This window comes from Hypomesus nipponensis, chromosome 3 (assembly GCF_054491055.1).
Source record: "Hypomesus nipponensis isolate SF chromosome 3, ASM5449105v1, whole genome shotgun sequence".
Classification (NCBI taxonomy): Eukaryota; Metazoa; Chordata; class Actinopteri; order Osmeriformes; family Osmeridae; genus Hypomesus; species Hypomesus nipponensis.
In genome coordinates, this window is record NC_140363.1 from 5,955,148 (window position 1) to 5,975,719 (window position 20,572).

The following is a 20,572-nucleotide window of genomic DNA, read 5'->3' on the forward strand; positions in this document are numbered from 1 at the left end:
GCTGATTTAATTTTCCTTTATTATAAGATAACTTAATAAACATTTTCTTTATTTAATTTAAAGCATTAATATGTAAAAACTGCAAACCAGACACACAGTACAAATGTAATAGAACGTTTATTAAATTTAGACTTATATGAAGTCATCATTTCAATGCACTTCATTGGATGAAGCGCATTCATATATTCATATACAAGTACCACCAATCCAAAAAGGATTGATTTCAGCATTGAACATAAATAAAAACAAATACACATATTTACAATTCCAGACAGACAGAGAATAAATTGTGTAGAGACACACTAGACCCCTGTGTGGAAATGGCTAGGGGGAACTGAACTAACTGAACATTCACAGAAAGGTTGTCAAGGAAACAGTGGGGCAGACTGAAGCCATGTCATTTCATACTAATATAGGTGTTGCTTTTGGTGACAACAAATATTCTATAACATACACCTAAGTCTCAACTGTGAATGTAGAAAGACATGGTATTTTGAATGATCTCGTATCTCAAGAAACTAAAAGGAACATGCATTTTCTGTAGGGACAGCTACAGGGGCAGCTGTAGACAACAGATAAACCTTTGAGAAAAGACATTCAAAAATCAAATAAACTATTTTATGAGACTGACCAAACTTACTCTAATCCCTATTCCTTCAGAACATAAAGTATCACGTTAGAGTTGTGAAATGTCAGTCCACTGCAGAAGATACTAATCTTTGCTCTTTTCAATCAAGCATCAGACAGCATTGAGCCCCAGAACTAAAGAAACTCCTGTTACAGGTGTTGAACTGCCAGGAATCACCCGTTCAGACATGAGGGCCTAGGGTGGACTCCACTTCCTGCATCAGCGACAATAAAGATTTTACAGTGATCCAAAAAAAAATGCCTGCCAAATTGCATCTTATCAAAAAACTATTAGAAAAGGTACAATCAATAATTATAGTACATTACAATTAGCATGTGTAATAACTGGCACCTCTCCATGTGTCTCTCCACCAACAATGCGAGGACACACTCAGTCCTCTGTAGACTAGCTGTAGATGCTCAAACTACAGAGTATCAACTACAGCTCTGCTGCTGTTTTCCACCTGGTTAGGGCTGGGATGAGGGGTGGAGTTAAGGCTGGGATGAGAGGTGGAGTTAGGGCTGGGATGAGGGGTGGAGTTAGGGCTGGGATGAGGGGTGGAGTTAGGGCTGGGATGAGGGGTGGAGTTAGGGCTGGGATGAGGGGTGGAGTCAGGGCTGGGATGAGGGGTGGAGTCAGGGATGGGATGAGGGGTGGAGTCAGGGCTGGGATGAGGAGTTAGGTTTTGTTGACGGTAATTTATCATTTGTTGATAGGTTATCGACTGAATATTGAGCATCTATAGATAATCTACAAATTGACTTTACAAATCAGGCTACCCAATGCTCCTAGACCAGACGAACCGATGTGATTCGTGGAGCCTGCCAGGCCAGTGTGACGATAATCAGAGGAGAGCAGGTTGAACTGAGAGGTGAAAACAGCTCCTGGCTTTATGAAGCCCATGACACATTCAGACACTTTATAAAACTCATCATCTAGTTATTGTTTGTCTCTCCTAAAGCTCTGTACACAGGCAGCCATGTCCACGGCCCTGTCCCAGCCCCCACGCTCAGTCAACATACGAACCAAACAAACAGTTGTTCTTGTCCTGTTTTGCCATTATTTACAGAAGTCGACGAGGGCAGGAAGAATAATGCTGGGCAGATTCGAGCAGGAAACTCCAGGTGGAGCAGAAGTCTTTTACATTGACACGCTTGCAAAAAAAGAAAAATAGATTCTTTTTGGGGGATAAACACACAGCGCTCCCCTTGTCAGGAACATTACAGTACAGCATTGACCTCGGCCCCTCTACTACACACACAGACTGGCTCGCCTGTCCCATGAGAGAGGGACAAACCCCCTCTCCCCAAGCCCAGTCCCAAGGCAGGTGAGAGAGACTGGTCCACACACCATCCCCTCTCTCCCAGACATGCAGAAAGGCGGTTCTTGTTTATTTGGTCTCCCGAATCAGGAATGATGGGGTGTCCCGAGAGTGATGAAGGAAACAAAGATCCCCTCCTGTCCTCTCGGAGTTGAACCCCTTACCCCTCCTCAGCCCTCCTCAGCCCTCCTCTCAGAGTTTAACCCCTCACCCCTCCTGTCCTCTGAGCTGTAGCATAAGAAAACATACTGGCTGTTTGACGAGTTACGTAAAAGCAACCGGGAGGGTGGATTTGTCGAGTAGTCATGTGACGTGAGTGTTTGGGGGCTGGGGCATGAGAAGATTGTTTGGTCTTCTTAGGTTAGTGCTCTTCATAGGCAACAGACTGGCATGTGGGGTTGGGTGTTGGGGGAGGGAGGCAGTAGACTGTCACTAGTGTGAGGATGGTCAGGGTGTGTGTTCAAGTAGTGTGTGTGTGTGGGTGTGTGTGTACGTGTGTGGCTGGTCCTGAGGGGGTGATCAGTAGACGGTCTAGTCAGCAGGGGTCTCCAACCAACGCGTATGTTCAAGGGGCATGTGTGTTGAGGTGCTGTGTGTGTTTTTTTGTTCAAGCAGTATGAGTGTGTGCATGTGTGTGTGTGTGTTCAGGTGCTGTGTCTGTGTGCGCGCAGGTATGTGTCCAGATGGTATGTGCGTGTTCAGGTGTGGGTGTGTGCGTGTGTGTTCAGGTGTGTGTGTGTGTTCAGGTGTTGTGTGTGCGTGTGTGTTCAGGTGTGTGTGTGTGTTCAGGTGTTGTGTGTGCGTGTGTGTTCAGGTGTTGTGTGTGTGTGTGTTCAGGTGTTGTGTGTGTGTGTGTTCAGGTGTTGTGTGTGTGTGTGTTCAGGTGTTGTGTGTGCGTGTGTTCAGGTGTTGTGTGTGCGTGTGTTCAGGTGTTGTGCGTGTGTTCAGGTGTTGTGTGTGCGTGTGTTCAGGTGTTGTGCGTGTGTTCAGGTGTTGTGTGTGCGTGTGTTCAGGTGTTGTGTGTGCGTGTGTTCAGGTGTTGTGTGTTCAGGTGTTGTGTGTTCAGGTGTTGTGTGTGCGTGCGGGCCGCCCGCTGGAGGAGGCGCTGTATGTGCGTGAGCGCTGCCTCATCCTGCAGGGCAGCTCCAGCTCCTGGAACAGCGGCGTCTCGGTGATCTCCGCCGCCTCGGGCCGCTCCGGGGGGCTCCGCGACAGCATGCGCCGCACCATCCCCAGCTGCCAACAAGCAGGCAGGCAGCCCGTTACCAGGCAACCAAGCAGTCAATCAACCCATTAACCCAATCATTCCATCAAATCTAATAATGACCAAATATATACATTAATCAGTCAATACACAACAGATGAAAAAGCTGATGAAGGAATCAATTAACCTTCAAAATCAATGAACATAGTACATGTGAATCAATTGTACCTGTCAATCAACCAACCATGAACTATGAATTAATCAGTGAATCCATTACTAAACGCACTGGTCTATAAATAATTATAACGGGTATCTTTATATTCAGACCATCTTAGCACGACATGTTAACATGTAGTGCACGTTTGTAAAAGACAAACCTCAACTTTGGCCACTAGGTGGAGGCAGAGAGCCACTCACCTCCTGAACGTTGTTCTTGGCGAAAACATCAGGAAACTGCAGAGCCCTCACTTCAGTCAGAGTCTGAGGAGGAGCACAATCTCAGAATAGCAGAGACAAACACAAAAGCCACCCTGCGCTCCTGCAGAGGGCCAGTCACAGGCTGGGTTGCCAGGTTGGCAGGCTACTCACCCGAACCCTCTCCATCTGGGTGCGGAAGGGGAAGAGCAGCTCAAACAGAATCAGCCCCAGGGAGAAGATGTCCACCTTGTGGGAGTAAGAGTTTCCAGACAGCTGTGGAACACAAACAAGAGTGTATTATGTTTAGTACGTGGGTCCTGAGGTCCTTATTTTACTTGTACACACAGGTGTGAATATGAAACCCCCCCCAAAGCGGGGTGACGAGGTTCTCACCTGCTCTGGGCTCATGTAGAGCTTGGTGCCGACCTGGCCGGTGTGGCGGGGGTAGGCTGGCAGGGGCGTGAGCACGCTGGGCTCATCGTCCTCGTCCTGGTCCATGGCCGTCACCAGCCCCAGGTCCCCCACCTTCACCACGTCGTCCAGCGTGAAGAAGATGTTGGACGGCTGGATGAGGGAGGGAGGGAGGGAGGCAGGGATGAGGCCCGGACACGCACTGCTGCCTGAGTGTGTGCGTCTTTGTGTGACTGTGTGTGTGTGTGCGACTGTATGACTGTGTGTGTGTGTGTGTGTGTGTATTACGGTGTTTATGCCTGTGTGTGTGTGTGCGTGTGACTGTGTGACTGTATGTGTGTGTGTATGACTGTGTCTTTATACCTGTGGGTGTGTGTGCATGACTGTGTCTTTATACCTGTGGGTGTGTGTGTACGACTGTGTGTTTATACGTGCGCGCGCGTGTCTTCACCTTGAGGTCCCTGTGCATGAGGCCCTTGCTGTGTAAGAAGTCGACCGCCTCGGCGATCTGCAGGAAGATGTCCAGACACTGCCCCCGCTGCCTCTGGTCCGCCAGACTGCGCTGGGACATCCAGTCCTTCAGGTTCTCCTTCCGGCACAGCTGCATCTGGATGTAAAGGTGCACCCTGGGGGAGGGGCGCTGGGGCGGCTGGGGGCCCGAGGAGCCCCGGAGGGGGCTGGGAGCCAGGCAGAGGGAGGTGGGGCGGGGGGGCGAGGAGGAGGGGGCAGCAGGAGGGTCCTGTCCCCGGGTGAGGGAGGACGAGGAACCGGCCTCGGTGAGCGTGTGAGGGCTGGCGGCGCCCGAGGCGGAGTCCGTCTCTCCGTGGGCGTCGCGGTCGCAGCCGGAGTCCTCGAACACGATGTCGAAGGAGGAGGAGGTGCGGTCGGCGGGGCCGCGGGGCGGGCACAGCTCGAAGGAGTGGGGGGTGTCGGAGGCCTCGGGGTCTGGCTGGCTGTCCTGCTCCGACATCAGGCTGTCCTGGCCCGGAGGGAGGCCGTATCCGCCCCTCAAACCCCCGCTGCTTAACAGCAGAGCCTGGTCGCCCGGGGAGACGGACCCCCTCGCCCCCCCGTCCCCCTCGGGACCGGAGGCGGAGGACACAGGCACTTTGACCGACAGGGCCTCCATGTGGTCTGGGAAGCTGAGGTGCCAGTCAGTGGTGCTGAGGAGGGGGCAGGGAGAGATGGGAGGAGCGAGAGATTAGCTGTCTGAGATGCTCGCCCGCCCGCCCGCCCGCCCGTCCGTCAGCATGCCTGTGTGTACCTGGCGTCTTTGAGCCACCTCTGGTCCATGTCCTCCTGCCAGCCGTGTGGAGGGCTCTCCTGCCAGGCGTTGAAGTAGCGGATGATCCCAGGGTGCTCCAGCTTGGCCAGCGCCTTCACCTCCCGCATCACCTTCTCTCTGGCCTGCTCCCTGAGCACACACACACGTCCGCACACACAGACAAACACACACACACACACACACACAAGCACACAAAACCACAGACACAGACACACGGGCTTAGTCACACAGCTACTGTGTGTGTGTGTGTGTGTGTGTGTCTGTGTGTGTGTGTGTGTGTGTGTGTGTGTGTGTGTGCATATGTGTGAATGAACATGTGTGTGTGTGTGGGCCTCTGTTTATGTGTGTTTATTTTACCTGTTGGGCAGGCGGATCCTCTTGATGGCGTAGTTGCAGTCGTCCACTTTGTTCCGGGCCTCAAACACGACCCCGAACCCCCCTCTGCCCAGACACTGCACCGGCTCAAAGTCTGTCAGGTACCTGCAGGAGGGGCGCACACACACACACACACAAGATCATTATTCATCTTGTAGACATGTTGTACTGCTGAGACTGAGGTCAGAGGAAGTGAGGTCAGAGGATGTGAGGTCGGAGGGTAGCTCAGGTGATGTAAACAGGATTAGATTCACCAGCCTCCCAGACACCAGCTGATGGACAGGTAAAGTTATCCAATCTCTGCATGATACTATGGGTCAAGGTGACTGTGCGCGTGTGTGTGTGCGTGTATATATGTGTGTGTGTGTGTGTGTGTATGTGTAACCAAGTTAAATTGGTTAAAGTCAGTCCTCAGTAAAAGTAGCTGACCAATGACTCTAAACAACGCCCCTTTTATTCAAAACTGAAAAACAGCCTGGAAAAGCAGCGGTCACCATGGCAACAGCATTCGTTCCACCATCAGTCAGACTGTGATGTGGCTGTGATGGCCTGGCCAGCCTGTCAGGCCGTCACCAAGGTTATGGAGGACGTTTGCTCAGCTTCAACAGCATACCTGGACACGTAGTCGCTGAGACGAGTTTCTATGGCAACCATCTCTGAGGTGGAGTCCAGGGCCGGGGGGTCGAACTTGCTGTCCGTCTGGCACTGCGTCTCTGACTCCTTCCGTTGCTATGGACACAGAGAAGCTCTGTAAACATGCCCCACCTCTAAACATGCCCCACCTCTAAACATGCCCCCCCAGTAAACATGTCCCACCTCTAAACATGCTCCCCCTGTAAACATGTCCCACCTCCAAACATGCCCCCCCAGTAAACATGCCCCACCTCTAAACATGCCCCACCTCTAAACATGCCCCCCCAGTAAACATGTCCCACCTCTAAACATGCTCCCCCTGTAAACATGTCCCACCTCCAAACATGCCCCCCCAGTAAACATGTCCCACCTCCAAACATGCCCCCCCTGTAAACATGCCCCACCTCTAAACATGCCCCCCCAGTAAACATGCCCCACCTCTAAACATGTCCCACCTCTAAACATGCTCCCCCTGTAAACATGCCCCACCTCTAAACATGCTCCCCCTGTAAACATGCCCCACCTCTAAACATGCTCCCCCTGTAAACATGCCCCACCTCTAAACATGCTCCCCCTGTAAACAAGCCCCACCTGTAAACAAGCCCCACCTGTAAACATGCTCTGTGTGTGTGTGTGTGTGTGTGTGTGTGTGTGGTGCAGCAGGCTTACCCGTATGTACATGACGGGGGCAGGGGGGTGGAAGAACTTGCGTACGATGTACGTGGTGGTGGCGATGCAGAGAATAATGGTCCCCAGGATCTCCTTCCACCAGGGCAGCAGCAGCACCGGGTCCTTCCTGCGCCGGCCCTCGCTGGGGACATGGCTCACCTCCGCTCCGCGCTTCTCCCGGTACCGCTGGCTGTAGTAGTAGCCGTTATCTGGAGACAGGACCGGTCTGGGCTCAGTCATCCACCATGATCCCTCAGGTCTCTACAGTACTGCACTCTACTGGACTGGACTGGATTACACTATCCTGCACTGTACTCTACTGTACTACATTCTACTTTACTGTACTACACTGTACTCTACTGTACTACACTGTACTCTACTGTACTACATTCTACTTTACTGTACTACATTCTACTGTACTGTACTACATTCTACTCTACTGTACTACATTCTACTTTACTGTACTACATTCTACTCTACTGTACTACATTCTACTTTACTGTACTACATTCTACTGTACTGTACTACACTGTACTCTACTGTACTACAATCAACTTTACTGTACTAAATTCTACTGTACTGTACTGTACTACACTGTACTCTACTGTACTACATTCTACTTTACTACATTCTACTTTACTGTACTGTTCTACACTGTACTCTACTGAACTACATTCTACTTTACTACATTCTACTTTACTCTACTGTTCTACACTGTACTCTACTGAACTACATTCTACTTTACTGTACTACATTCTACTGTACTGTACTGTACTCTACACGACTGTACTCTGTTCTACTGTGCTCAACTCTACTCTGGTGGCAGTGCGGCAGTGTGATGGTTGACATGGTGCCGTTACCGTAGGGATACTGCAGGACGGACAGCGCTCCGTTGCTGTACTCGTCATGGGAGAACTTGTCGTTGTTTAGGCACTTGTCAAACTCATCCGAACCCACCAGGACTGGGGTGCGGGAGGGGGAGTCTGGGGGGGGGGGGGGGGAAAGAGAAACACTCCATCACTATCAGCACATTAACCTGAACCTTGCTCACGCTCGGGGTCACAGGGTTCCAGAGATGTTCCCGTGGTTACAGAGCGGTTACCGTGGTCACGTCCTGGCGTGTTACTTACGGATGAGGGGTTTCCACTTGACGACGGGCATGTGGCCGTTGTGGCCCTTTAGCGCCTGGGAGGGGAACTTGTCTGAGACCCTGACAGACGACTGCAGGTAGAGCTGGCCCTGGAACATACCTGGAGACACACCAGCACTTCAAACACGCCCGCCCAACTAGGAGTGTGTGTGTGTGTAGGCCTGTGTTGTGAGAGTGTGTAGGTGTGTTGTAAGACTGTGTGTGAATTGTGTAAGGTGAGCGTGTGTGTGAATGTATGTGTGTGTGATGAGTGTGTGTGTTGGGCATGCATGTACGTGTGTGTGTGTGGTGAGCATACGAGTGTTCGTTTGTGTGTGTGTGTGTGTGTGCATACCCAGGTACACGCTGGACTCTGTGGCGCCCCTGGCCTGCTCCATGATGTCTTCCTCCTCAGGCTCAGCGTCTGATTGGCTGCTGTAGCGCGTGTCGTCAAACAGGCTGATGGGCGTCACCTTGCCCCCACCCACCAGCCAGGCGGCAGCGATGGGGGTGCAGAACTGGGGGGCACACACAACCATGATTACAGAGATTAGCACATACATACACGCTATAGGTTGCAGAACAGAGGAGGGTTGGGAGCTAGCAGCTAGGAGCTAGGATCTAAGAGCTAGGATATAAGAACTAGGAGAGGTATGAGCCAGAAGGTAGAGGCTAGGAACTAGGAGCAAGGTGGTAAGAGTTAGGAGCAAGGAGGTAGAAGCTAGGTGATAGGGGGTAGGAGTTAGAAGCAAGGAGGTAGAGGCTAGGAGTTAGGGGGTAGGAGTTAGGAGCAAGGAGGTAGAAGCTAGGTGATAGGGGGTGGGAGTTAGGAGCAAGGAGGTAGAGGCTAGGAGTTAGGGGGTAAGGGGATAGGAGGTAGGAGAGAGTCGTCTCGTCACCTGGTGCTCCCAGACCAGCTGTCCTCCAGACTTGGTGCTGAAGGCTAGGACTTTCCAGTCGGGCACAGAGACCTTGATGACCAAGTCCTGGTTCTCCACCTGGGCCTCCTCCTGTATGACGCGCTGCCCATCTCTCCTCTCCTCCTTCCACAAGTCCCCGCTGGCCAGCTCCCCCTCCAGGAAACTCAGACCCGACTGCTGGTCAGACACCAGCTTCAGCTCAAAGTTACCAACACTGAAGTTCCACCTAGGGAGATCGAGGCGGGGAGGGAGAGAGAGAGAGAGAGAGAGAGAGAGAGAGATAGAGAGAGAGAGAGAGAGAAAGAGACAGAATGAGGCTCACAGAAGCCGAGTAAGGTGAGGGCTCAGAGTTGGGGGGTCTTTGGGATTTGTAGTTCATGGTTAGATGGGTCCTCAACACGTACTTCTCGAGGCCGGAGCGAGGCCGGACGGCGCGGACAGTCTTCTGGGTCCTGTGGAGCAGCAACAGGTCCTCGGGCCCCGTCTCCTCCTCACCCCAGCGGCTGCAGCCAACCGCAGAGCAGATATACCTCAGCTGGGGGAGGGGCAGAGAGAACCAGGCAGCTGTCAACTACTCAGTTACCTGGCTGATAAGGAAGAGGAGGAGGAGGTGGAGGAGGAGGGGGACTTCTGACCTTGCCGCTGTAGGCTCCCAGGCCGTAGGTGGTGAGGGTCTTTCCCCCCACCAGGACTGTGTCCTCGGCTATGCGGTAGGACGACTCCAGCAGAGACTCCACGCTGAACGGAACCGCCTCCATCACCTCCCGGTCCCGATTCCACTGGAACAGGGCTCCGTCCAGCGATGGGATGAACATCTTACTGCCGAACACCTGGATACAGGGGAGCAGGGGGAGTATGTTAATATACTGTACACACACACGCACAGACCGGTGCCACGCAAGCCGTACTTAGCCTCCAGCCAACCAGTGAGAAGCTGACGTGTTCTCCACAGCCAATAAGAAGTTGGTATGACAAGTCTGTGTTGTTCTCCTCAGCCAATGAGACGCTGCTATGACCAGGCGTGATTTATTGAGTCCTTCTTCAGGGAAGCACCAGGCATGGCCAACCTCTGGATCTGCTGTTGTCAGGACGACATCTCACCTCCTCCCTTCTGTCTCCCTCCCCCTGTCCCTCTTCTCTCTCGTCTCCTCTGTTCACCCCCTCTATCCCTCCTCCTGTTGCTCCCCGCCCCCCCCTCATTTCATAATCTCTCTCACTTTTCCATACCTTCATTTTTCACCCCCCCCCCCACTCCCTCATCATGTATGTGTTATGGTGTGTGTGTTCTGGTGTGTGTGTGTGTGTGCTATAGTGTATGTGTTATGGTGTGTGTTATAGTGTATGTGTTATAGTGTGTGTATGTTATAGTGTATGTGTTATGGTGTGTGTGTGTTATAGTGTATGTGTTATAGTGTGTGTGTGTGTTATAGTGTATGTGTTATGGTGTGTGTGTGTGTGTGTGTCTCCTGCAGCCTTGTTTCTGTAACCTGAAATGCCTGGCTGCAGCGGACAAAGCCCCGCCATTGGCTGAGAGCCTCAGCTCTCCCCAACCCGGTGCTTAACAACTGCGCGGTGTGATTGGTGCTCGCCAGGCCCTCAGACGACAGTCTGCTCGGTGATTAGGGGAGCCCGCCCCATTGCCATTGGCTAGCTGAATGACACCGCCAGGAAACAGGCACCTATTGGAGCGTGTGGAGAAGAGGAAGGGGGGCATAAACCGCATTGTCTGCAGAAAAGAGCTGTCACTTGAAAGGAGTGGAGAGGATTTCAATTAGAGTCAAGAGTGTGTGTGTGTGTGTGTGTGTGTCTGAGGGGGGAGGGCAGCACAAGAGAGGAGGAGAGGGGGGGGGAGAGAGATTAGAGAGAACCGGTGAGGTAATGCTTCAGCCAAAGAATGATGTCATCTCATAACACTCACTCTCTCTCTCTCTCACACTCTCACTCTCACTCTCTGCCTCTCTCTCTCTCTCTCTCTCTGCAGTTTGAATGAATGGCTGGTGAGTGAGCGGGTTCTGTGTGGCAGAGAGGAACCTCACAAGACCTCCTCACTCTGGTTTGTTGTTCTTCTTTTTCAGCTTCCACACACCCCACCCCTGTGTGTGTCTTTATCCCTGTGTGTGGCTGTGTGTGTGTGTCTGTGTCTTTATCTCTGTGTGTGTTCTTTAAGTGAAGCTTGCCTCGTGGGCCAGCAGTGTGCTGTTTGAGTTACTGGAGTGATGACATCAGAGGTCAGGGAGGACAGAGGGAGTCCCCCACATCATCCACACCAGCAGACAGAAATCTGGGGGTCTGGAGGGGAAATCTGGGGGTCTGGAGGTCTGGAGGGGAAGTCTGGGGGTCTGGAGGTCTGGAGGGAAGGTCTGGGTGTCTGGAGGTTTGGAGGGGAAGTCTGGAGGTCTAAAGATATGGAGGGGAAGTCTGGGTGTCTGGAGATATGGACGGGAGGTGTGGAGGGAGTCTGGGGGGATTGGAGGTCTGGAGGTGAGATCTAAGTAGGAGGAACATCAGGAAGCTGGGCGAACATGTTTACCCTTGTCTGGGGGGCTAATTCAGCTCTGCAGTAATCAATGAAGGAGTGTGCGTGTGAGTGTGTGTGTGTGTGTGTGTGTGTGTGCGCGCGAGTGTGTGTGTGTGGCCAGATCAGAAACAGGGATTAAGGCATCAGCAGAGACAAGAGCAGGAGAATGAGTCAACCCCCTCCTCCCCCTGCCTCCCCCAGCTCCAAAGAGCTTACCCTTCTGCAGCATGCTGGGATGCCCCCACCCCCCCATATGCTGCTGTCTATATGAAGAGATGACATCACCTATGCTCTGACAGCACAGTCCATCATCCCTCCCCTAGACCCCCCCCCCCTCCCCCTCCTGGTCCACAGCTCTGCTGTCTGAGGACGATTAGCCAAAGGACTGGATGAGCTGTTTGTGATGTCATTGCAGGCCTCCTGCAGTGTTTGCGCGCACACACACACACACACTTACTCTCACACACATCCACACACCCACACAGTGAGTCAACTCAGTGCACTCATTAAGATGTGGGTTAATTACAGCCTGCTCTATGTTGTGTTATGGTGTGGATTTAGTCTGTGTGTGTTGTTGGGGGGTGAGCTGTTGTGTGTGTGTGTGTGGGGGGGGGGGGCATGGAGAAGCCATAACTGCCCTGCTGGTAGCAACTTTCCCCATGTTTATTATCACTGCACATCCACATGGGTTATCGGGACACCCATTTAGTCATCAGTTAACATTTTCCTGCGAGGCCTGCGCCTACCGTGAACACTGCTCCTCGCTGTTTGATAGATATGTAGGCGTGCGCACATGCAGGTGACGTGTGTGCTTCGCATACTGACGCCATTGTGCAGTGGCCAAACAGCCGCCCGGCCTCGACGCCGGAGCTCTTTGGGTTTGGGTCTGAGTAGGTTTCACCGAGATCACCGCTGAAACATCTCACGCGTCTGGGCAGGCAGCTGTGTGTTTGGGTGGCTGTTGATATGCACACCATATGTTCTGTCAAACTGTAACGTGGAGTAGGCTGTTCATTCCGCGCTTTCTAAAACTCGCCAGAGTAGCTCACGCGTTATTCACCCGTATCAGGTACGCGGTGAACGCACTGTGCTACAGTGTTCACGGTAGGCGCGGGCCTCGCGCATTTGAGGTGTCAGGTGGAGTGGACGCGTCACGTACCCGTTGTTCACACGTCAGTAACATAAGTGTTCACACGTCAGTAACATACGAGTTCACACGTCAGTAACATACGTGTTCACACGTCAGTAACATACGAGTTCACACGTCAGTAACATACGAGTTCACACGTCAGTAACATACGTGTTTACACGTCAGTAACATACGTGTGCACGACGCCAGCGTGACGCCTACGTGACGTGTGTTCATTGGAAGTCTGTGTCGGAGTTCTCACGTGCGGTCAGAGGTTTGATGTCATCGCGCAGGTGTGTGCAGGTGCTGCTGTGCGCTTTGCATATGAACCGTTGACATGTATTACACCTCTTAGTGTGTGTGCGTGTACGCTTGTGTATGTGTGTGCGTGTGCGTGTGTGTGTGTACCTCAGGCTTGCTGAGGCTGGAGGAGACCAGGCAGCCCGATCCCACGTCCAGGTCCCACTGCTTGCGTCCCTGGTTGTTGGGGTCCAGAGCCGAGATCCGTCCATCCAACGTGCTGATGATCACCAGAGACCTGGGGAAGGACACACACACACACAGACACCAGTTACCACACACACCAGTTAGCACACACACACCAGTTAGCACACACACACCAGTTATTGAGGCTAAAGTATGTAGCCTATGTGTGTACGCGTGAGCATTTGTGTGTGTGTTCTTCATCAGTTCAGCAGCACCATCTTCTGCAGCAGCACACCTGTATGACCGGCCAATCAGAGAGCTCATCATTCACACAGCAACCAATCACAGATCAGCTGGTCTCCACTTTGGAGAGTGGAAACACACTAGGTCACAAAGACAAGTTCACACACCACACACCCAGTCATATATCTGTTTACATCTCAACATGTGTGTATATGTTGTAATGAAAATTGTTATATCAATATTGCTGGTATAGTGAGCTTCTGAGAAAGCTGGAGCCTTCTGTACTGTAAGAGTGCCCAGTTAGCTGCTGAGAAAGTTGTAACCTTGTGTGCTCTAACTGTGCTGATAATATGAACAAAAGCCTGTTGTGTGCAGGTGGCTGCAGCACTATCTCCGTGTGTAACAGGCTTGTCCTTAGGAGTTCCTCATCAGACGCAGACAGACTATGTACTCTGAGAGTGTCTGGGCTTTTCCCAGCACGGTGGCATGGTGTATAACATAACAACTCAGCATAACATCGCCACAGTAGTAAACTATCACTACACTGATGCACCAAGAGGAAAACATTGTTTTTCTCTCCGCAGCCAATAAGAAGCACTCTGCAGAAGCTTCGTTTCTTGCTCTCCATTGGCTGCTGAGCTTTGCCAAAAATATTGGTCTGATTGGTTGTTACTAAGCAGTAGGCTCGGAGACAATGAGGAAGCAGAGCTGCATGCCGAGCGAGGCTCCGCGTCTCCGCCTTGGCCCCGCCCCCAGCCATGCTGTGACTGCGAGAGCAGGAATCAGACGGTCTGAGGGGAGAGACTCGTTACCACGGAGATCACAGACCTCTCCTGAGCTCTATGTTGGGGGGGGGGGGGGAGGGGGCGGTGTTGTCTCCCCCTTAGAAGGAGACAAGACACTGAAACACGCTGCCGAATCTGAAACATGCAGCCAGAGAACCCCAGCTGTTTGTTTCCAGGGTGGGGGTGACTCTGTCCCTGGCCTCTGGTCCTGCTGCCGGCCGGCCGGCCACGCCACACAGCTGCCAGTGGGCGCCAGCTAGGCAGACAGATGTTTGCCTCAAAGAGACACAGACTCACAAAGAGACATGTTTGCATTCAGGCGTCGACTTCAAAGTGTCACAACAGAGATTCGAGCTCTGTGCAACTGTCAAAGCAGCCGACCAATTATCCATGCTGTGTCCCCAGCTCCCCCCTGCCCCCCTGCCCCCCTCCCCCCAGCCTCAGCCACTGCCCCCGGTAAACATACTCCATTGAAAGAAAGAAGAAAGAGGCAGGATGTTTACACAGGCAGAGTCTCTAAGGAGCACGAATCACCCCTCTCCACCAATCAGAGCAGCTTGCCTTCAGCCAGAACAAATCAGAGTTCTGTTTTCAACCTCACTCAGCCAATAGCTGAACCTCGGCTTAGACACTGAGCCAATAGCTGAGAGCGTCTGCCTGTAACCATGCACCAGCGAGCAGCCTTGGTTACGTGCTGCAGTGTGTGCGTGTGCGTGTGTTGTGTAAGTGTGCGTCCGACAAACGGCTGCTCTGAAGTGGCAGAGAGTAGCATGGGTAGCACGTGGTTGCTGGGTACATAACCAGAACCACACCCTGCTAGACAGAACCAGGACCACCACATGCTAGACAGAACCAGGACCACCACATGCTAGACAGAACCAGGACCACCACATGCTAGACAGAACCACAACTAGAAAAGTCTAGCTTTGAGGGTTATGGCTGGTTATAAAGGTTGGTTATAATGGTTAGGGGTTAGTTATAAGGGTCAGGGATAGTTATAAAAGTTACGAGTTAGTGATGAGGGTTAGTTATAAGGGTCGGGGTTAATTATAAGGGTTGGGGTTAATTAGCAGGGTTAGTCACTAAAGATTAGGCTAGTTATATGCGTCAGGGCTAGCTTTAAGGGCTAGTTATTAGGGTTTGAGTTAGTTATAAAGGTCAGGGTTAGTTAGGAGGGGGAGGGGGGGGGGGACTAATAGACGGTTAGAGAAGGCAGATTAGCAACTGAACGTGCCAGACATATGTTCTACACACACACACACACATATGTCAGAGCTGCCATCTGGACCAAAGCAGGGAGTGGTTACAGGCCACACACACAAACTTTAGCCTTTTAGAAAAATACCCCGTTGCCATGCTGACAGCTCATGCCTTCATCCTCGGCCCGCGGTAGCGTCTCACATGGCACAATGCAAACGCCGTGGCGCCACACCGTTGTCAGCCAATCAGAGGGTGTCTAGTTTTGATCTGTCAGTCCGATTGGTTGTTGCTAAGCAGTGAGGTGCTACCTACAGTACAGCAGAGCATCAGGGTCCTAGTGCACTCTCTTCTGTTTACATCCCTCCATCCCTCCCTCCCTCCCTCCCTCCCTTTATCCCATCCTCTCTCTCTCTCTCCATCTCTCCATCTCTGTTACCATTCCTCTCTCTCTCTCTCTCTCTCTCTCTCTCTCTCTCTCTCTCTCTCTCTCTCTCTCTCTCTCTCTCTCTCTCTCTCTCTCTCTCTCTCTCTCTCTCTCTCTCTCTCTCTCTCTCTCTCTCTCTCTCTCTCTCTCTCTCTCTCTCTCTCTCTCTCTCTCTCTCTCTCTCTCTCTCTCTCTCTCTCTCTCTCTCTCTCTCTCTCTCTCTCTCTCTCTCTCTCTCTCTCTCTCTCTCTCTCTCTCTCTCTCTCTCTCTCTCTCTCTTCCCTCTCTCCCCCCACTTTTTCTCTCACTCTCCTCATAGCCTACCTCTCCCCTCTGCCCCACCCTACACTGCAGTGCTGCAGGGTGTGTCCACTGAAATTAGGCTAAAGGACCCATCTTTCTTGTCACAGTGGTGCTCAATGAGAAGACAAATAAACAAACTGTTGCAATCAGACATCCCCAAGGTACCTCAGTGATATCTACTGATCTTAGTTTTCCTCCTGACCATGGCTTCAGGGGATCAAGATCACATTTCCTGTTATGTTCCCATGAAGGACACAGGTAAGGCAGTTGTCAGAAACACAATCACATCAAACTGTTAGAATAGTGCTTATAAAACTCTGCATGTTGCTTTCACAACAGTGTGTTTCCAGAGTCAGTGCTCTTTCTTCCTGCAGGAGTCCACACCTCTTTATTCAACAGCCTCGTTTCCAGGACAGTTCTATAAATAAAATCCACAACCTTTCCCTGGTTACAGAAGGAGTGAACAAAAAAACCCTAAACAGGACATGAACTCTCTCCCCTCCTCCCAGATGCTCTCCTGCTTCATGGAGAACCATGCGGCCAACTCAAATTCTGAACACTACCACGTCCCACGTTGTGATTGGCCAACAAGTTGCTGGAGGCAGCCTGGCTGATTGGCTGTTGCTAAGCAGTAGGCTGTGAGAGCCAGCAGGCGGGAGGCAGCCCAAAAAGGTGCTGCTGGGGGGGCAGAGGGGGTGATTCAAAACCCAACAACCCTACTCTCACCTCTAAGTCTTGTCTCATGACCTAGCCCCCCCCCCCCCCCCATACACACACACACACACAGAACACTTTGAGGTATCAGCGTGTAGAGAGACGGCAGTGGGACCAGCCTGTAGAGAGACCAGCCCTGTAGAAAGACCAGCCCTGTAAAGAGACATCAGCATAGCAGAGAGACCAGTCTATAGAGAGACCAGCCCTGTAGAGAGACATCAGCATAGCAGAGAGACCAGCCTGTAGAGAGACCAGCCCTGTAGAGAGACCAGCCCTGTGAAGAGACATCAGCATAGTAGAGAGACCAGTCTATAGAGAGATCAGCCTAGAGAGACCAGCCCTGTAAAGAGACATCAGCATAGCAGAGAGACCAGTCTATAGAAAGATCAATCCTGTATAGAGACCAGCCCTGTAGAAAGACCAGCCCTGTAGAGAAAGACCAGCATGGCAGAGAGAACAGCCTGTAGAGAGACCAGTTTTAAGAGAGACCAGCCTGAAGAGAGGCCAGTCTGTAGAGACCAGTCTATAGAAAGAGACCTACACTGTAAAGAGACCCACACTGTGGTCTGTGTTGGAGCAGGGAAACATCTAAAACATGCAGGACAGCGGCCGTCGAGGCCCGGAGTTTGACACCCCGGCTGTAGAGAGACCAACCTCAGAATACAGCTTGATACTGATCAAATGATCATTCACCCTGATCCTGTCTTCAGAGTGGTTGGACTGGAAGAGCAGTCCTACTATGAAGGTGATGAAGATCAGTCAGGGAGGGAGGGAGGGAGGGTTTGTGATTATTTGTGCCACGTTCCTGATCACATGACACATTTGACTTGTGATTGGCCACTGGGATTAACCTTTAAAAGGTCACATTGTCTCTGTGTTTGTTTATGGAAATGTGTGTTTATCAGAGTGTGTGTTTGTGTGAGTTTGAAAAGGGAGGTTAACCCCAGAATCGTCACTGAGTGTGATAGCCATGTAAGCTAAACAAGCTTAAGAGTGTTGGCTGATAGAGTGAAGCTATTTCAGCAGGGCCACAGCCAACACACATCACACACACACACACTAGGGCTCTCTCTCAAACACACACACACACACACACTAGGGCTCTCTCTCAAACACACACACACACACTAGGGCTCTCTCTCAAACACACACACACACACACACACTCCTCAAGTTCACAAAGAGTTGTTGATTTTATAACATTAAAGCTGGATAAATACTGCAGGATCAGGGAGATACAGAGAGCGCGCTCGCGAGAAAGAGAGAGAGAGAGAGAGAGAGAGAGAGAGAGAGAGAGAGAGAGAGAGAGAGAGAGAAGAGAGAGAGGGGGTGGGTGTGGCCAGCTGGGTGACCAGTGTTGAGTTCTTATGCTTCTCCAGCTCCCTGCAGTCTCTTAGCTGCAGTGTGAGAGACAGCACCCAGGGAGAGTGAGACTCCCAGTGTCCCAGGCCCCTGCTACATGCAGCTTGTTTAGGTGAGTTGTGTATGGTGTCCCTAAGGTGAACATTAACAAACAACATTAACAAAGCAAACCAAAGCTGACAACATAATAACAGCAGCATTGCCCCTAGTGGTTGGGAGCACTTCTGTTGTGACGGACTTGAATCGCAGCATTTTGGCTGCGATTACTGTGGGTAATTGTTGTTGTGTTGTAATATTATTGTTTTACATCAATTAATGTCATAGTGTCAGCTTTTGTTTGCTTTGCTAATGTTGTTGTGTTGTGCACCTGAGGGCCACAATAGTTCTCAGTTCATTCGAAGCAGCAAATCTTAGCCTTGGACACAAATGTCCCTGGTAGTAAGGTTTGTTCTTTGTTTGGTCAGAGACTTCCAGACACTGTACATCCCTGTCTGAAATGTATACTGGTAGTGGTTTACTGGTAGAGAGATTTACTGGTAGAGAGGTCTGCAGGTAGAGAGGTTTACTGGTAGAGAGGTCTGCAGGTAGAGAGGTCTGCAGGTAGAGAGGTCTTCTGGTAGAGAGGTCTTCTGGTAGAGAGGTCAAAAGGTAGGCCTGGTACAAGTTAGCAGGCTAAAGTCTGCTGGGGAAAATAACTCGAACCACATCACTTGGTGATGAAGACCATCCAGACAACATTACTGGACTCAACTTATAGACATCATGGTGACGGAAACTAGGGTGTTATGTCTGGACTAGCCCCTGGCCAGCACACACACATAGCACACAGACAACAGGCAGGACCACAGCGCACCAGCACTGAACGATGAGTCTGGTAGATGTGTCCCCTCAACTGGGCCAAACTATTAATATTCCCTCTGCCGACAACTGTTGCCGAGAACGCCTTGCTGCACTACATACTGGGGTTCATCCTCCGTTTGTGTCTGTTACTGCATTATAAACTCTTCGATGATTGCCATCTGTAGCACACTGGCATTCCAGTTGAAATAAATTACTTTCCATTCCACTTTGCCGGAATGTGCGAGTGTTGTCGTGCTACGGCTATATCTTATTTAACCTCCGTGGGGTTCGTGTTTGCTGCTGACATTGCACTGGCTGATTGCAGCATGAGCAACATGCCTCTGACGGAGCTTGCAAGACCACGTCTGTTACACCAGCGAGAGCTGTCTGAGTTCCGTACTTTTAACTCTCGTGTTGTTTTACTGCAGTCTGAAAGCCATGAAATTAAACTCTTGTGCTATATTTTATAATTGTATAAAGAATACACATACAAAAAATGGAATGTACTAGTTTTTATCTGAAGCTAGTTGATATTGCGCATTGCACTTCCTATCGGTGTGCATGAACTCAAGTGTGAAAGTTGGGCTTGGTTCTCGACAAAACTTTGCAGGGGACTACGAATTTGCAGAGTTACATGTTTCTACAAATGAATATACAACTGTCGAGTCAAGTGTGGCATTGAGAGAGGTTTGTCATTAGCTAACCTTGTCGGTGGAATATTTCCGGAGTAGGCTTCATGAGACTCATCCTCCTCCCCTGTCGCCCCGTTCTCGTCGTCCTCGACCGTTACGTCTCCAATGATCGGGGCGCCGATATTTCCCAAGCTTTTCTCCATAACTCCTGAACCATGTTCACCTGCTGTGTCTGAGCCCGGGATGGCAGGCGCGGGCTCCCTCCCGACGACGGAGTCTTGAGTTTGAGACGTCCCAGTCAATGCTTTCAGCAACAAGAGGAGCACCAGGGAAATGCTCACGTTTCCAAAGTGAAACCCCTTTTCCATTTGTAATATTGGCACATTAGTGAATGTGCGATTTACATGCCAATGGCAGTGTAAATCTACAAAGTACAAAAATACGCAAACTTATATACAAAAACATAAAATAAGGCAGTTATTCGCTATTCCTTTCTTCAGGTAAACATCAACAGCCACAGGGGTACCATGTTATTCCCTTTATACTTGACTCGAGACTTGTCTTAGTAACGCTCATCCCGCCCCGTTTCCACAGAGGGATTGGACAGAAATATTGCGACTGTACAGTAAACACCTCACAAAGAAACCTGATTGGAAAACAGTTTGTCAATCTACAGAATTTGTGTACTAAGCAAAGCCCGATTGCACGTTCTGCTTGTCATTTAAAATCGGATGTTGCATGCCCTCCCTCCCTCCAAACACTGATCGTTATTGGACAATCGCCTGTACGTGAAATCAATGTGCGTTGTGAGCATGCGCAATTCTTGCCACCTAAAGGAAAGGCATATAGTGACGTCAATAACTCCCTGGCGGCGTGTCCTGCGGTCAACATGTCATTGGTTCAACCCTTTGTCACTTGTCCAATTAAAAGGCGAATAGAATAATGAAAATGCTATTGGTCAGTAAACGTCACCTGGGACAAGAACGGTAATGTTTCATTCGAAA

General features: G+C 51.0%; 1 protein-coding gene across 1 annotated transcript; it reads right to left on the minus strand.

Annotated features, from left to right (window-relative positions):
* Nucleotides 1-98: 98 nt before the first annotated feature.
* Nucleotides 99-20,253, minus strand: eif2ak3 (eukaryotic translation initiation factor 2-alpha kinase 3). The gene is made up of 17 exons (XM_084673583.1): nucleotides 19,641-20,253; nucleotides 13,048-13,177; nucleotides 9,628-9,822; nucleotides 9,397-9,527; nucleotides 8,972-9,218; nucleotides 8,428-8,590; nucleotides 8,074-8,193; nucleotides 7,804-7,926; nucleotides 6,944-7,152; nucleotides 6,255-6,370; nucleotides 5,624-5,746; nucleotides 5,246-5,395; nucleotides 4,433-5,144; nucleotides 3,964-4,134; nucleotides 3,742-3,843; nucleotides 3,571-3,633; nucleotides 99-3,185 (listed from the first exon to the last, which is right to left on the minus strand). The coding sequence occupies exons 1-17, from the start codon at nucleotides 19,934-19,936 to the stop codon at nucleotides 3,012-3,014; spliced, it is 3,225 nt and encodes a 1,074-aa protein (XP_084529709.1). The 5' UTR covers nucleotides 19,937-20,253; the 3' UTR covers nucleotides 99-3,011.
* Nucleotides 20,254-20,572: the final 319 nt, after the last annotated feature.

Bases quoted from the DNA above. Each gene is read 5' to 3' on its own strand.
- eif2ak3 (XM_084673583.1), bottom strand. From the start codon at position 19,936: ATGGAAAAGGGGTTTCACTTTGGAAACGTGAGCATTTCCCTGGTGCTC. The intron at 4,135-4,432 runs GTGAAGACACGC...TCCCTCATCCAG, and splicing joins TCATGCACAGGGACCTCAAG to CCGTCCAACATCTTCTTCAC. The intron at 3,844-3,963 runs GTGAGAACCTCG...TGTGTTCCACAG, and splicing joins TCTACATGAGCCCAGAGCAG to CTGTCTGGAAACTCTTACTC.